The sequence below is a fragment of the Dipodomys ordii genome, unplaced genomic scaffold (assembly GCF_000151885.1).
Source record: "Dipodomys ordii isolate 6190 unplaced genomic scaffold, Dord_2.0 Scaffold24, whole genome shotgun sequence".
NCBI classification, from domain to species: domain Eukaryota; kingdom Metazoa; phylum Chordata; class Mammalia; order Rodentia; family Heteromyidae; genus Dipodomys; species Dipodomys ordii.
The window spans coordinates 13,701,706-13,718,370 of NW_012267240.1; the positions used below are offsets into that span (position 1 = coordinate 13,701,706).

General features: G+C 37.1%; 1 protein-coding gene across 1 annotated transcript in view; it reads right to left on the reverse strand.

Annotated features, from left to right (window-relative positions):
- The window catches only part of Mrc1 (mannose receptor, C type 1), an 80,388-nt gene that overhangs the window by 11,687 nt on the left and 52,036 nt on the right, over positions 1-16,665 (reverse strand). The window contains exons 16-23 of the mRNA XM_013014757.1: positions 15,469-15,510; positions 14,267-14,430; positions 13,138-13,205; positions 11,891-11,991; positions 10,827-10,969; positions 10,342-10,456; positions 5,933-6,099; positions 3,293-3,395 (exon numbers count right to left, since the gene is read on the reverse strand). Coding sequence (XP_012870211.1) covers positions 3,293-3,395; positions 5,933-6,099; positions 10,342-10,456; positions 10,827-10,969; positions 11,891-11,991; positions 13,138-13,205; positions 14,267-14,430; positions 15,469-15,510 — 903 coding nt within the window. The remainder of the gene's footprint in view (positions 1-3,292; positions 3,396-5,932; positions 6,100-10,341; positions 10,457-10,826; positions 10,970-11,890; positions 11,992-13,137; positions 13,206-14,266; positions 14,431-15,468; positions 15,511-16,665) is intronic.

The window sequence follows — 16,665 nt, forward strand, 5'->3', positions numbered from 1 at the left end:
AAGCCAGAAGTGGCGTTGTGGCTCAAGTGGTAGAGTGCTAGCCTTGAGCTGAAGAGCTGAGGGACAGCGCCCAGGCCCAGAGTTCAGGCCCCACGACTGGACCAAAAAAAAAAAAAAATAAGTAGTAAATGAGGCTTGAGGTAAAGATGAAAGAAAAAAAAAGTAACAGGTTTACAGAAGGCGATACACAGCTCAGAAATTTAGGTCTTCTTATTCCTGAAAAACATTCATAGGAAAAAAAAAAGGAGAACAAGGAGAAAACTATTTTGTTTCCCAGGCAATAGGTAATAGCTTCTCTTACCATTTTCTAACCGTGTTACCTATGGATAGGTAATAGGAAACATAATTTTTTATTTATTTATAAATTTCTGTATTTTATAAATTTTCAGCAAAGCATGTGTATCATATATTCTTTGTTTCTATATTTTTGTGGCACTGGGGAGTGAAGTTAGAGCCTCTCAGTCTACAATTTGAGCCACATCCCTTATATATTCTTTAAGTGGTGGTATTTTAAAATATTTTTATGTGTACTGACATGCCTTTGTAGACATTTGAAAAATATGGACTCAAAACAAAAGCACTAACACAACAAATCAAAGAAAGGTTGGACAAATGGGATTGCATGAAGTTGCAGAGCTTCTGCATGGCAAAGGACATAGCTAGCAAGATCAATAGAAAGCCTATGGATTGGGAGAAGATCTTCACTAGCTATACAATGGACAAGGGTCTCATATCTAAAATATACCTGGAACTCAAAAAATTAAATTCCCCAACAACAAATCTTCAAAGAAACAACTGTCCAATAAATAAGTGGGCTAAAGACTTAAAGAGAAGCTTCTCTGAAGAGGAAAGAAGGATGGTCAATAGACACATGAAGAAATGCTCAACCTCTCTAGCCATACAAGAAATGCAATCAAAACAACATTGAGATACCACCTCACCCCAGTTAGAATGGCAAAAATCAAGAACTCTAATAACAACAGATGCTGGAGGGGATGTGGACAGAAGGGAACCTTACTTCATTGTTGGTGGGAGTGTAAATTTGTTCAACCACTTTGGAAAGCAGTATGGAGGTTCCTCAAAAGACTCCACATAGAGCTCCCCTATGACCCAGCAATCCCACTTTTGGGCATTTACCCAAATGATCACAAACAAGACCATACTAAAGCTACCAGCACGATTATGTTTATTGCAGCATTATTTACTATAGCTAAGATATGGAACCAACCCAGATGCCCCTCAGTAGATGAATGGATCAAGAAAATGTGGTATATATACACAATGGAATTCTATGCCTCCATCAGAAAGAATGACATTGCCCCATTTGTTAGGAAATGGAAAGACTTGGAAAAAAATTATATTAAGTGAAGTAAGCCAGGCCCAAAGAAACATAAGTTCCATGGTTTCCCTTATTTTCAATATCTAGAATATATCTGAGTCAAGCAGAAAAGGTCAGATAAGTTGATGTTAGGGAAATGAACCCTAAGATATGTATTCAAATGTTTTTTTCTTTCATGCAATTGTTTCTAACACAATTATAAGATTATTTCTTTGTTGCTTTGTATGTCCCTCCCCCACAGTATGACCCCTGCTTTCACTGTATTTGATGTCGGTATAATTTGTTGAGGGGAAGGGAAAAACAAATCGTTTAAATAGGGATACGGGTGGTCCCATTGCAACAATGAGATGTACAAGTCCTTATGTCAAAAAATGAACTTTACAACTTTGGTGCAGGGGAGGAGGGGGTGGGGAGGATTGGTTGGGGGGCAGGGGGAGGATGGGAAGGGGAAACAAAGGAGGAGGCTACAATGCTTGATAAGAAATATATTCATTATCTTGCCCACATAATTGTAACCCCTCTGTACAGTATTTTCACAATAAAAAAAAGCACTACCATGGCTCTGTGTCCCACTCTTTGCTCCACTATAAGATAACAACTTATTGCTATTTGATGTATTTCCTTAGAATTATTTTTTATGTGCTAGTCCTGGAGCTTAAACTCAGGGCCTTGGTGCTGTCTCTACGAGTTTTTTTGCTCAAAGCTAGCACTTTAGCATTTGAGCTACAGCTCCATTTCTGGTGTTTTTGGTGATAACTTAGAGATAAAGAGTCTCACAGACTTTCCTGACTGGTTTGGCTTTGAATCATGATCCTTAAATCTCAGCCTCTCTAGTAGCCAGGATTACATGGATGAGGAGCCACTAGCACCCAGCTTTATTCTCCCTTTTAAGGGAGGTTGAAAGTGGGTTCTTTTTCTTTGGTAACTTATAATTTATACAATTTTATAAGCTGCATTTTTCACTTTGTGACTTTTTCCTTATTATTAAAAATATTGTATTTTCTTAATGGCAAAATAATCTATCATTTATGCTCACAAAAAGAGGAAGAGTTTCAGTGAGCTTGTGAATTTCTATTAACTTAAGGAAAGAGCCCTCACTCTCACCCTATGTCTAAAGAACAGCAGGTGGCAATGTTGGTTGGTAGTCCTGGCTGTCAGTCTAAAAGTCAGGGGGTAGGCCATAATGTCCCTAGTACCTTTTGACGGGACAGGACACCCTTTTCTCACTTGGATAGACAAATCAGCACATGTTCATGCCCCTTATCTAAAATAGCATACGAATAGCCCGATTTGAACACTTTATAATGCACACAAGGATTACAATGTCACAAGGTTATCCCTCCCAACCCATTTTATGTTTTAATCTATCAGTTACAAATAAGTAAAAAATAAAACAGTGGTGTGACATGTGCCTAGAATCAACACACATTTTCCTGTATTCTTCAAATCAGCTCTAGGGTACTTATAATAACCAATAAAATGTAAATGCCAGAAAAACAGCTGCAATATGGTGGTGTTTAGAGAATTATGGTGAGGGCAAAAGAAAACAGTTACAGATGTTCACTGGAGATGCAATATTGTTTTCCCAAATGTTTTCATTCTGGATATAGTTTGAATCTGTCCAGAACCCATAGACAAGAAGGAGAAGGGGGGGAGGGGCTGGGTGAATAAAGAGGAAAGGGGTCTGGCCTGAATTGGCCTTCAGATGAAGAGGAGGTTAAGATTTCTGCAGTCATATTCAAACATCGGAAATGTCAGAGGGATTTTCAGTCACTCTCGTGAGTTGTCCAGATTTCCCTGCCTCCCCAGGAAGTGCTTAAAAAAGAAAAAAATCTGGGGGAACAAGGATTCGAACTGAAATTCAGCTTCTGAGTATAAACACAGCGGCCCTCTCTGCCCCCAATTATCACCTCAAACTGATTCTCCAGGCAGGTTAGGTTTGGTAGAACTTACCAGACTCTGTTTGGCAAATGTAGCCTTGCTTACTGTCACAGGTGTCATCCATCCATGACCCAGCATCCCTTGATTTGCCTCCAATAATGACCACACAGTCAGCCTGTACATGTGCAGAAAAAGGAAAAAATAAGCAGGAATTTTCAACTATTTAGATCGATTTTCTTGTTCTGTGTGTGCCAATGCAAGGGCTTGAACTCAGAGCCAGAGTGCTCAAGGCTGGCACTCTCTCACAGCTCCATTTCTTGCCTTTTGGAGATTAACTGGAGATAAGGGTCTTATGGACCTTTCTACCCAGGCTGGCTTTGAGCTGAAATCCTCAGTCTCCGCCTCCTGAGTAACTAAGATTACAGGTATGAGCCACCAATGCCTGGCTGTAGATCAACTCTATAATAAGCACCTGACACACATTATTCCTAATGTCCAAATGTTAAGATCATCCTACTTTATGATCTATTCAGTCCATCATTTCTTTCCATCCAACTTTTATCCACCTTTCCTGTAGATCCCACACATTTGAGCTCTTCCTGTCTGAAATAAAAACCCTATAGATTGGGATGCATTTTAGATATAAACCTGAAATGTTACAAATTGCTAACAAAACTTAGGAACCAAAAATTCTAGAAGAATATAACATCTAGTCCATACAAATTCACACTATTCCAATCCTGAAATATTAAGAGGGAATTAGCACAACCCCTACTTTTTTCATTGTTAACTTGCCTTATAAAATGTTATTATAGTATTAGTATATATTAGTATATTATAAAAGTATTATTATAGCCAGGCACTGGTAGCTCACAAGTGCTTAGCTGCTCAGGAGGCTGAGATCTGTGGATCACCAAAGCCATCCTGTACAGGAAAATCTGTGAGATTCCTATCTCCAATAAATTATCAGAGGATGAAGAGTGGTAGAGCTAAGCTTCAAGTGTAGAGTACAAGCCTTGAGTAAAAAAGCTAAGGGACAGCACCTCAGGCAGAGTTCAAGCCCAGTACCCTTCCCCCCCCTCTCTCTCTCACACACACACACACACACACTGGAATTCTATGCCTCCATCAGAAAGAATGACAACACCCCATTTGTTAGGAAATGGAAAGACTTGGAAAAAAATATATTAAGTGAAATAAGCCAGACTCAAAGAAACATAGGTTCTATGGTTTCCCTTATCTGCAATAACTAGTATATGTCTAAGACAAACAGAAGAGGTCATATACATATGACCATATGACCTGATGCTAAGCAAAATGAACCCCAAAATAAGGACACAAGAGGTTTTATCTTCGTTTCTGTTCTTTTAAATGTACTTAAAATGTACTATGTGATTTTTTTTGTTTCTTTGTATGTTTTTCCCCATGGTACAACCCCTGTTGTCACTGTATTTGATTCTGGTGTCCTGTGTCTTGTATATACATTTTTCTAGTTTGGGGAGGGGAAGGGAAATAACAAAATGCTGAAATAAGGATACAGGATGACCCATTGTAACAATGAGATGTTCAAGATACTATGTTGAAAATGAACTGTATAACTTTGGGGGGGGGTGAGTTGGAGAGGGGAGGGAGGAGTTGGGGAGGTGGAGAGGAAAGGGATGGTAGGGGAAAAATAAAGGAGGATGTAACAATGAAAAATAAGTCACTATCTCAGACAGCTAGAAAGCATCACATCTTTGTAACTTTACAGAAGACTACATCAGGGCTGTGGAATACTCTGTCATCCAATAATAGCGATTTGGATTATAGCATGCATTAGGCCTTTTAATCCATCAACTATAATCATTATACCTTGCACTATAATGTTGCAAACTGATCTAAGTGCTATAAGTATATTAATTCTTCTAAACTCTCTCTCTCATCTGTGATTCTGCCCCTCATGTAAACAAGAGATGTGAGCTCAAAACCACACTGCTTATAAATGGAATGATGGCATTCAAGACCCAGCCATTCAAGCCCACACATGCGTGTCTACTGTTTCTCCACTGCTTTTCATGGTGGAGGAATGAAAAAGAGCTGCTTATTGATAAAGACACCCAAAGGAAGGGAATATTCAGTGAGTCATGTATCCTATCTCACCAATTTGAAGACATGCATTTTCATATGTTAACATTTCTGAAATAGGAAATACATCCCACAATCAGCAATATATCAGAGTCTAATGGAATTTTTAGTGGCACATACACCAGTAAATTTTTCAACTGATGTTATCTTAGTTGTGATAAAATATTGTAATATGTCTTTTGGATTCTAGACGTTTCCTCTTGGACCTAAGACATCTCCTTATTGTTTAGAGTAGTTTGACTGTGATTTTCTTGAATGGCTTAGTCCAGATAAACTTACTTTTCCATAGAACTAGGTTACTGCAATTACTTCTCCACATGGAGATGGCTAAGGGTTGTCAGATCCATACAGCTACCCCATTGACTATTCCTAGCCCAATTCTTCAGGAAGAAAATATTGCCCTTTAAAGTTCACCTCTATCTCCCTTCCCATTTCCCCTTCCTTTTCCTATAGAAATATGAGAGAAATGTGTGCCCTAACTATATACTCTTTCTCTCTGTTTTGTTTTTCCATAAGACAGTAATCAATAATAAGATTAATCTACACCGAGGATAGTAGGGAGAGAGGTGGTAGGAAAGTGATCCTTACATCTTCATAGGACAGGCTGCTTCTTCTTCCACCAGGGTAGCCTTTCCCCCAGTTTGTATAATGAACTCCTCGGCCATTGGTCCAAAGGAATGTGTGCTCTGAGTTAATGTCATTCAGTCCAGTCCAGGCATTGAAAGTGGAGTCCTTCATGTGATAGGTAAGAAATGCTAAAAGAAAGTTTCATGAGGTGATTTCACACTTTGGGAATTACTATTCAAAGCAGTGAAGATAGGTTAAATCTATCCAGCTCAATATATGGAGCATAGGATTTAAGTCTTTATTATTATTTACAAGCACTTACCATCAAAACAAATCCTTTCTCCCCTTTACATGGTGTTGGCAATTGAACTTTAAAAAAAAGAAATTTCTCACATTGAAAGTCTAGGTTTTGATCGAGGCCACTATAGACAGCTACACAAGATGTACTTTGCCAAGGAAAGAGGGCAAGGGACCAAAGGAAGTCAAAGCACATTCATTCCCTATGTCAAACAGCCCCATCTGGGTTATGGCTGCCTACTAGCCTGCAGAAAGAGGCACATATTTCATCCTTACGACAATAATCTGATCATAATAGCTGGAGGAATCTATAAGTTTGTGTTCAAAGGAATTACACCTTTGGAATCCTCTCCTACATATACCATATGTAGGTATATTGAACTAATATGTTTGTGTATATATGTATATGATCCTTATGGATTTACATATGTATTTATAATTTAGATCAAATTTCCACATGAGAGAAAATATGTCATTTATCTCCCTGCGCCTGACTTACTCCACTTAATTTTTCCAGTTCCCTCCATTTCCCTGCAAATGATGTAATACCATTCTTTCTGATTGATGTGTAAAATTCTATTGTGCATACATAACACATTTTCTTGATCCATTTGTCCATTGTAGGACATCTGGGCTGTTTTCCTAGCTTGGCTATGGTGAATAGTGCGGCAATGAATAGGGTTGTACAAGTGTCTTTACTGTATCTGGATTTGTAATATTTTTGTAAAAATGCCCAACAGTGGTATTGCTAGATTAAAGAATAGTTCTCTTTTTAAAATAAGATTTTTATTCTGAAAATACTGTATAGAGAGGTTACAATTACATGAGCAAGGGAATGAGTACATTTCTTATCCAGCATTGTTGCCTCCTCCTTTGTTTTTCTTCTACCAACCTGTACCTCCCACCTCCTCAGCTACACCCCTCTATAGGATAGTTCTATATTTAGTTCTTTGGAAGAATCTTTAAATTACCTTCCATAGTAGTTGTTCCAGTTTACATTACCACCAACAGTTTGACAAAATGCATACCAGGAGGCTGGAACATGTGTTTTCAAGAAAAAATGAGGAGAGTTAAGGGAAGAAGAAAGAACAATTGGAGAGAGAAAGTATGGATGAAGTAGGCATAATATTCAACGTATATACAACAATGGAGCAATAATGCAGGGGATGGGTAGAGATGGGAGAGATGCTGAAAATGATGAAAGACATGGCGTTGATCAAGATTCATTGTACTCACAAACTGCCATGTTGAATTAAAATCCCTTGTACATGTAAGTAAGGATAATAAAAAACTAAAGATCATATTAATAATAATAATAATAACTAAGGGAGAGAACCTAGAACCTAGAAAAGTTCTGAAAAATCAAAACTATATGTCAAGACATAGAAGCATTAGATTTTCAAATGATCAATATCTCGACTGCCAAACCCAAAAAGCTACCCAATTGAGATACCTCCTGGACAGGTACCTCCTTAGAGATCAGTGGTCATAAACTGGCCCTAGAAATGTATAATTGCTAACGTGATCACAGCCTTGGATGGGAAGATCTAGAGAAACTCAGAGCATACAAAACAAAATGGCAAGCTATATCTTTGTCTGTTCAATGGCAACGAAGACAGTGGTAACTATGAGAACCTAGGTTAGAATTAAATGTCCTGGGCCTCATTCCTTTCCTGCAACACACTTGAGCTATTTCCATTCCTAGGTAAATGAGCTCCTGCTCAGTAAACAACAATCTGCCAAGATCGATGCTCAAGCGTATCCCTGGTATGTAAATGATGGAATGATTAAGACCTAGGGTTACTAATAACATATGTAAAATTGAAGCCTGCAGACATGCAATGATCTAGCTATTCATGAACAAACACTTAAAGATAATACAAAAACTTTAACAAAAACAGTTCTGTGGGGCAGCCACTATATGCGTTTATTCTTTTTTTAAAGTAGAGGTATAGTCAGCAACTACTACCTTGATCAAAGATTTCCTATTTTCTGAACAAACTAAAGATAAAAATATCAAAAAGAGAGATATACTTTTCTTCCAATATATTCCAAAGACATAGCATGAGTAGATATTTATTTGGTTTATTTTGTGTCTTAAGATGGCAACGTGTGCCTACGTTCAACTTGAAATGAAATGGGAAAAAAGTTTTACCTGTCAGCATTCAGCACTGAAGTTTTCTTTACTGCCAACAACCACAATAAGAACTCAACAATATGTGCCTGTTTTGCCAGGAATAATATTATTTTATCTCAAAATCATTTCCTTCTGTACATCACTATTACTTGAGTTCTAATTTCACTATGCCAGGAATTAGCACTTTGTGGTTACAAGAGGAAATCAATTATTGTGTTTCTCTGCTAGGTAGCTAAATCCTAGACTATGGCAGGCCAATGAGAGAAATATGAATATCATCTTCCTGTATTGGCTATCATTTGATTTTTCCTTTCAGTATCTGGCAAGTTGTTGAACCTATCTGTCAAGGGTTCTCATTGGAAGCTCAGTTGGTTTACTGCTCAATGCCTTCAGACAGAGCCCACTGTAACATTTACAAAGCAAACATTTGTAGGTTTCTAGTGTCTTTCTTTCTTGTCCTTTTTTTAGGTCTAATATTTGGGGCTGTAAGTGATCTAGAAAGTCAAAGAAATTCAAAATGAAAGGGAACTTTAGAGAATATCCAGTATATAACATCCTCATAAATAGGCACACACAACCAACATCTACTGAGCATCTTTCCTCCATGATAGCCCAGCCAGCACAGGTGTTTCTACATTGTTCATTTGAGCACACACTCTCCACCCCCAGCAGAGCGATTTTCACAGTCCTTAGAAAAGCCCATCTTCCTCAAGAAGCAGCCAAAGGGATGAGTCCTGGATATTTGAATGCCTTCCTCATTTTAATCTTTTTCCTGTCATAGAAGGAAATCTTCAAAATCCACACAAGGACTTTCCTAAGTTGTTTAAAGGCCTTTAATAACTTAATTTCAGTCAGTGATTCCCAAACCCTTTATGGATTTAATCTGAGTTTCCTGTCATTTATCATCACTTCCTTCTTAAAGCACAAATCACAAATTCAACCTAAAACTTATCTCAGCAAAGGCGGTCCCCAAAAGCCCACATGTAGAGGTGCCTTTTTTTTTTGGTCAGTCTTGGGGCTTGAACTCAGGACATGGGCACTGTCCTGAGTTCTTTTTGCTTAAGGCTAGTGCTCTACCATTTTGAGTCACAGCTTTACTTCCAGTTTTCTGGTAGTGAGGTGGAGATAAGAGTCTCACAGACTTTCCTGCCTGGACTGGTTTTGAATTGAGATGCCCAGACCTCAGCCTTCTGAGTTGCTAGGATTACAGGCATGAGCCACCAGCATCAGGCAGTGCCTTTATTTTTACAGTGGAATGAAGTTTGCAATCTTCTCTACAGATATTCCAAGTGCTCTCCTTCAGAACTCTCCGCTGTTCTGACTTACCCTACAGGTTGACCCATTGTAACAATGAGATGTACAAGATACAATGTTGAAAAAAAGAACTTTACAATTTAGGCGGGGGAGGGGGTAGTATAGTTGTAGAAGAGGGAGAGAAGGGATGGTAGGGGAAACACAAAGGAGGGGGCAATAATGCTTGATAAAAAATGTACTCATTACCTTGCTCGTGTAACTGTAACCCCTCTGTAAAGTATTTTTACAATAAAAAACTTATTTAAAAAATCAAAATTCATATTAAAAATACTAGTTTCACTTAATTATGAGTTACATAACCAAGTACCTAGAAGATAAACATATGAGAATTTAGCAATTATTCATTTCTTCCTTAGAACTACTCTTCTTTGAGTCTTCAGAAATGAACTGGATAGGATTTAAGCTGGTATCCATGAATTCTATTCTGAAATCCAGTTCTTCACAGTCAAGGTCCCTGTTCCAAGTCTCTCCTAATATCATTTCCTCAATAATAAAAAATAGTACCTGCTGTATGGATTTGCTATGATAATTGAAAAGATTCTATGTAAAATACCCAGTAAATTACCTACAACCAAATAAAATCATTCTTTGATTCCATTACAATACTCATAGCCTATCATTTTAGGGCAAACTTACATATACATATTCAAATTCATCATCAACTGGAAAGGAGCCCACATACCTTGTTCTTTTTCATTCTGTATGGATACAAGATTCCCTTTATATCCTATGCAAGCTTTCCGTGCATCTTGCCAATTTTTTCTCTCTTCTTGAACAAACCCAAAGATTTTGAAACACTGAGACAGAAGCAGGGAGGGGGGGATGGTTAACTAAAGATGACAAGGTCTGCTCTAAAGAAATCAAAACAATTCATAAAGTTTATAGCTCAATGATAGCTGATCCCAAGTAGGGATTTTTTTAATTGAAAGTCCGCTTTATGACCCACAAACTTTCTTTACAAGTCAACTTCTCCCCTTGAGATAAAAGTTACAACTATTTGGATAGTATCTCAAGGAAGCCCTTAATTTCCACTGAGCATTTTCTATAGGACCCACTTATTCTTGCCAAAAAAAAATAATCCAAAGTGATAACATATGCAAAAAGTTAACTTTGCACACATCACTTTGCATGTTACAATGCCAAGATGTCAACCAATTCTCCTCATACCTTGTTATTATACCAATTCCAACCTTCCTTACAGCCGCCTGGGGTGGAGGCCGTAGTGGGCATGACCGTGGCATTGATGCTGCTGTTGTGGCGTTGGCAGATGAAGGCATTTGGATAACCACAGTTAATGTCATTCCAAAACCCTGGCAAAGAGCACAACAGAGCTGTTAGATTTGCATGCCCATGTTTAAAAATCACTTTCTCTTAGAACCACAGTTAGACTTTTAGAAGGATTCTCAAAAACATAGTTTCAAGTAAAATAAAACTTTATTTGTACCCAAATGACTAGAAGAATCAACACAATATCCCTCCTCTTTCACTTAAACTGGTAATAGTTCAGTTTTACAAAAGTTCCTTAGGGGGCTGGAAAGGTGGCTCAGTGGTAGAGTGTTTGCCTTGCATGCATGAGGTCCTGGGTTCGATTCCTCAGCACCACATAAGCAGAAAAAGCCAGAAGTGGTGCTATGGTTCAAGTGGTAGAGCACTAGCCTTGAGCTGAAGAGCTGAGGGATAGGGCCTGAGCCCATAGTTCAGACCTCACAACAGACAAAAAAAAAAGTTCTTTATGTGCCAAACGTATACTTGGTACTTACAGGTATTATGCAATTAGCACTCACTAGTAATAACAGTCTAATGATCCTTCAATATGTGTTCATGTTCAGATGCATTACCTCAACTAATTTCCACTAAACAGATGAACTGTAACATGATTGGCATTTTATAGAATAATAGGAGAACTAAAGAAAGAGGAAAAGATGATACATGACTATACTCTAGGTATTTTCTTCAAGTAAGAACCTGAAAACTGTGACTCATAGTTTAGGAAGAAGTAAAAATCACCAGGGTCCTGTGTTTGCGTGGTGGTGAGCATGTCTACACAATTTTGCTTAAAAATTGAGCAGTTAGCGCTGTTAAAATTACAACTTTCTTTTCTTTTCTTTTCTTTTCTTTCCTTTCCTTTCTAAAACTAAGTAGGTACTACTTACAGCTTAAGGCTATAGGAGATGGTATTGTCCCTCCACCTCCCAACAAAAGCAAATTCAAGAGGTATATGTATTATCTACCTGAATTTGTGTACATGGTGACACAGTTTTCATCTTCATTTGCAAAGTTGGGTTCACCTGTGGCCCAAGCCACATAATCTACTTTGCTTCCATCCATCCAACTGGAAAAGAAAATACAAGCATTTGGCAATATCCAGTCCTAAAACAAATGGCTACACTCTAGAAAGGTTCAAGTCAATGGAGATGACTGGGGCACAAGATGCTTAGGAAACTGAAGTGAACTTAGAGAAACTGGCAGGAAACACCAGATGTCCGGGCACTTGAGATCTAACACATTGTGTTTTCTTGAAGCCCTTGGGTCAAATTCACCACGACTTCAAGTTGGGTTTCGTCATGTACAATGTTGTCTTTATTTGTTTAAGAAGACCATCTATAGAAATTCAGAAGCTGTGAGAGCTATGAGGAAAAGAGATCATCAAATGTGAGTCTCCTGCTTTGGACATGATATAAGAAATGGGGCTTCTCTATAGGAATAGCAAACATTTCTAATGTTTAGAAATGATCAGCTTGAATTTAGGTTTCTACTACCAAAAGCAATAAAAGTCTCATAGAAGGTATGTGACTAAGATACCAGTATATGGGCCAGCAGACATATGGACTCCTCAAATACAGGAGAACATAGTTACTAATGAATGAGGAAAGACCTCCCCCAATATACTTATTTCTTCTTTCCTGCACAGATTTTCCTGGATCCTATATCTATTAGGATATAAGACATTTATTCACTTGGAAGGAAGAATACTTCAAAGCTATGTTGTTAAGAAAAGTAGTGAATGAGAGAACAAAAAGCAAAGCTTTGGTTTTGAGTACCAATATTTGTCCAAATAGGATTGTAATTTAAAAAATAAATTTAGTGCTCATGTCTATCTAATACATCTTAGTCAATGATGTACCCTAAAATAACACAAATGACATTTTGCAACATTAAATCCAATCTGGGGTTGACATTATTAATGTCAAAATATTTAGCGAGATGATTTTAAATTCCTTTTTAAGGGATATTTTTCAGATTAAGAACACTGCAGAATTTATTTTCATTGATCAAGACACACTGCATTTATAAACTGCTTTGTTGAATGTTACTCCTTTGTACAAGTATTTGAGGATAATAAAGAGTATATTTTAAAAAGAGAAAAAGAGAGAATTTACTTCTCAAATTTTTTCAGCAAAGGAAAGGCCTCAAAGAACTCCTAAGTACTTATCAGATCACTATTCTAAGTGAAATTATTTTGTCTTGATTTACTTACGTAAACTTCTTATCCAGACTGATCAATAAACCAATAAAATATGGTGTCTGCATGCCATTCTTGTTTACCTAAAACACAAAAATTTACATATAATTCAACTTAGAATCACATAATAAGGAGGCTCTTAAGTAAAACCTGCATGCTAATTGGGTAGTCTACTTGGAACATTTCCAAAGGAGGAATTCATTCAGCTATGTCATATCTTTAAGTTTAATCCTTCATAGAAATAGAAACAAAAATGTGCAAAAAAAGAATTTTACCACAGTTATCTATAAAATAAGTGCCTTAGTAATTGTGTAAAGCATCAACTGCCTGGAACAGTTGTGTGTTGAACAAATCTTTACTTCTTCATTACTATCGATGGATTTAATACATAATATATCATATAAACATATATTTGTGTGACTTGACAATTTCAAAGCAAGGTATATCCACAAAGAAAAGGCTAAGTTAGACTATACATGCATGCTGTTTAATCAAATGAATTTTTTTTGTCATTTCTCTTTCTTACTTTCCCTGGCAAAAACATACCTTGATCATTTTTAATTAGAAAGATAATGAGCCAAGAATTCTTAGAAAAAGTAAATTATATTTTCCATAATAGCTGATAATCTGGGTACCAATCAAGAAAGATTTTTACATGAATAATCAAGTTGTACTATTTGTTAGTCAACAGTATGATCCCAAGCAGATTTTTAAAATGAATAATCAATCAATCTGTATGATATGCAAAGGGCCTATAATTGATATATAGCAATTCGTTGACACATAATCTTGGAAAATGAAATTAAGCAACTCTACGCAACTCAAATATGGCCCTTCGGAGAGTCTAGACTAAAAAAAAATATTTCTGGATTCTGTGATTCTGTTCTACATAGTCAAACAACAAGCTACAACTTCCATGCTGCATAGTCAAAGAATAAGTTATAACCTCTATACTGCATGCTTTGGCAATAAGTTATTCCTCTTATTATGGACCTGCCTCAGGAATTCACATCATTACCCCTGCACTTAAAAGCTTCAAATTTAGCACAAAGTTTAAATTTACGTCATGGGGTTTAAGTTGTAGATCTCATCTTTGTTCCTAATTTGCCACTCTTGCATTTTTTTCAGTTAATTATATGCTTACATATTTCCATAGGAACTTCTTCACACTTTCACTTTTAATAGTAACAAGGTCACCAAAATTCCTCTTGCAAAATGCCCGTGCATTATCCATGGTCTCCCTTTCTTTGCTAAAGTAATACTGGTAATCTTTGTAAATCACCCACCCATCTTCTGTGACTGGCGGGTCTAGAAGAAAAAAAGAAAAAAAAAGATGAGAAAATGAGAAGAGTTTTACTTAGACAATTAAAGACATGTCTATGTCCAGTACAGACTGAATTGTCAAAAACAACCATTCACCTGCCACCCACCCTGCAAAAACAAGCCAGTTTCTCTTCCAGTCTAAGTCCATGAGTCATCATTGGGTAAAAGAACTCCCAAGGACACTTTAATCAGCAGGGGAGCATCGCTACAAGGCTTTAAACAACGTCCCTGGCATGTTTTAGCTCCAAGGAATAAGAGTATGGGAAATCAGATTCCATCTCTATGTGAGAAATAACCTACCACAGACAGACTTGGGAACTTTAGGGTAGAACTGGAGAATCAAGAAATGCGCATGCAAGACTGATTCTAAGGCTTCTGCCAAGCTATGGAATTTGGGATTTCTATGCAAAGAAAGAAGAAGGGCCCCAAAGGTGCCCAACTCTTAAGCCTGGAAGCTTACAATGATAAAGGCACAAAAGCTGGAATTAAAGCACGGATCTTAAGAAAGAGAGATTAAATCAGTATGCAAGTTCCTGATGGAGGGAAACAGGCAGGTGTAAGTACATAAAAAGGCAACAAGACAATTGAAACAATACACTGCTTGGTTTGGGCCAATGAGTTCAGGGAATACCCTCTAAAAGCCTAAAAGGTGGCCAAATAAGAAACACATCTCTTAAGAACCTCTGGTCATGTGGATTTGGTCCAGTCAAACTCATTTCACATTTCTGATTTCCAGAACTACAAAGAACTCCATCCATGTTGTTTGACCAAGAGACTTGGTTATAATACCCATTGGTCCTGTGCTAAAGGAGATACTTGGCCTCAATTCATGAACCCATGGGGAGCTGAAGTAATTAGATCTTGTGTTTGTGCACAGGGGCTTCTCCTGGAGACAAAAATTCAACCTTCCACGAGACCCTCAAATATTAAGAACTGGTTTCCCCCTTTTAGAGGAATTGTTTTTATTGAGAAAGAAAGGGGTAACACTCCCTATTCAGGGACTATAAAATGTGGAACACTTACTTTCTTGTGGGGTTGGTGTTGGCTCTGGTTTTAGAGTTTTTCCTATAAAAGAAAAGTAGATGTAAAATGTGCATCAGGTTCTTATGCTACAGATTCTTCTATTTTTCATGTGTCAATATTGAAAAATAAAGTCTCTTCTGTTCCCTCTCACAGCCCTCATGCTCCACTTCACTTACGGTGTTATGGAGAAGAAAATGAAGGGAAAGAGGAATTAAGATTTAAGCAAATGACACCCCCTAGTGCCACAGAAATGTAGACAGGGTTTCTAGGCATAAGTAGTCCTTTAAATCCCAAATGCAGATTTAAATTGCTCAGCTTTAATTTGTGAAAGAAAAAGGTATTATTAACATGTGAATAGATGAAATAAAAAATAGGAAATATTGCTAAACTGGGGTGTGCAGTAAATAATAGGTTTCCAATCAGATATCCTACAATTAACTACAAATTTCCTTACAATTTCATTGTTTGAGACTAGTTGATATGAACTAGTTTTTTGTATAATATATATGTGTGTTTTGTCCAAAGAATTATAATATTATTTTAGATTACTAAAATTTAAGTAGCTAGTAATATATATGGATTTTGTTGCAATGTGACCACAGAACATTGGTGACATAGCTCTTAAGCTTATATATTTTAATATTTTTATTAACATGTACTAATTGTACACGGGGGTTTCATTGTGGCAATTCCACGTATTTATACCATGTCACCCTATCAAATTCACTTTTTATCACTCTCCTTACCCCACTTTCTCTCTTAAAGAAATTTCAACAGCTTTCACAGTTTTGTTCATATACATACATACGAAATACTTCAGCTATGTTCATCCTCTTTTATTCTGTTGTTTTCCCTCTCTCTCTTGTGAGTACTTACCCCTTACTGTCCTTCATCAAAGTCTGTTTTACTTTCTGGTAATATAATGCATATCTATCTATCTTTCTATCTATCTGTGTACATATATGTTCATATATGTATGTATGTGTATTAATCTTAATAAGTTTCACCATGCTATTTAGGACATGTATGCATTGTAGTTTAATCAAAATAGCTCCTTATAGTTGTTTTTTTTTTGGGGGGGGGTCCGGTCATGCCTGAACTTTAGGCCTGGGCACTGTCCCTCAGCTCTTCAGCTCAAGGCTAGCACTCTACCACTTGAGCCACAGCACCACTTCTGGCTTTTTTCTTTTTGCTTAT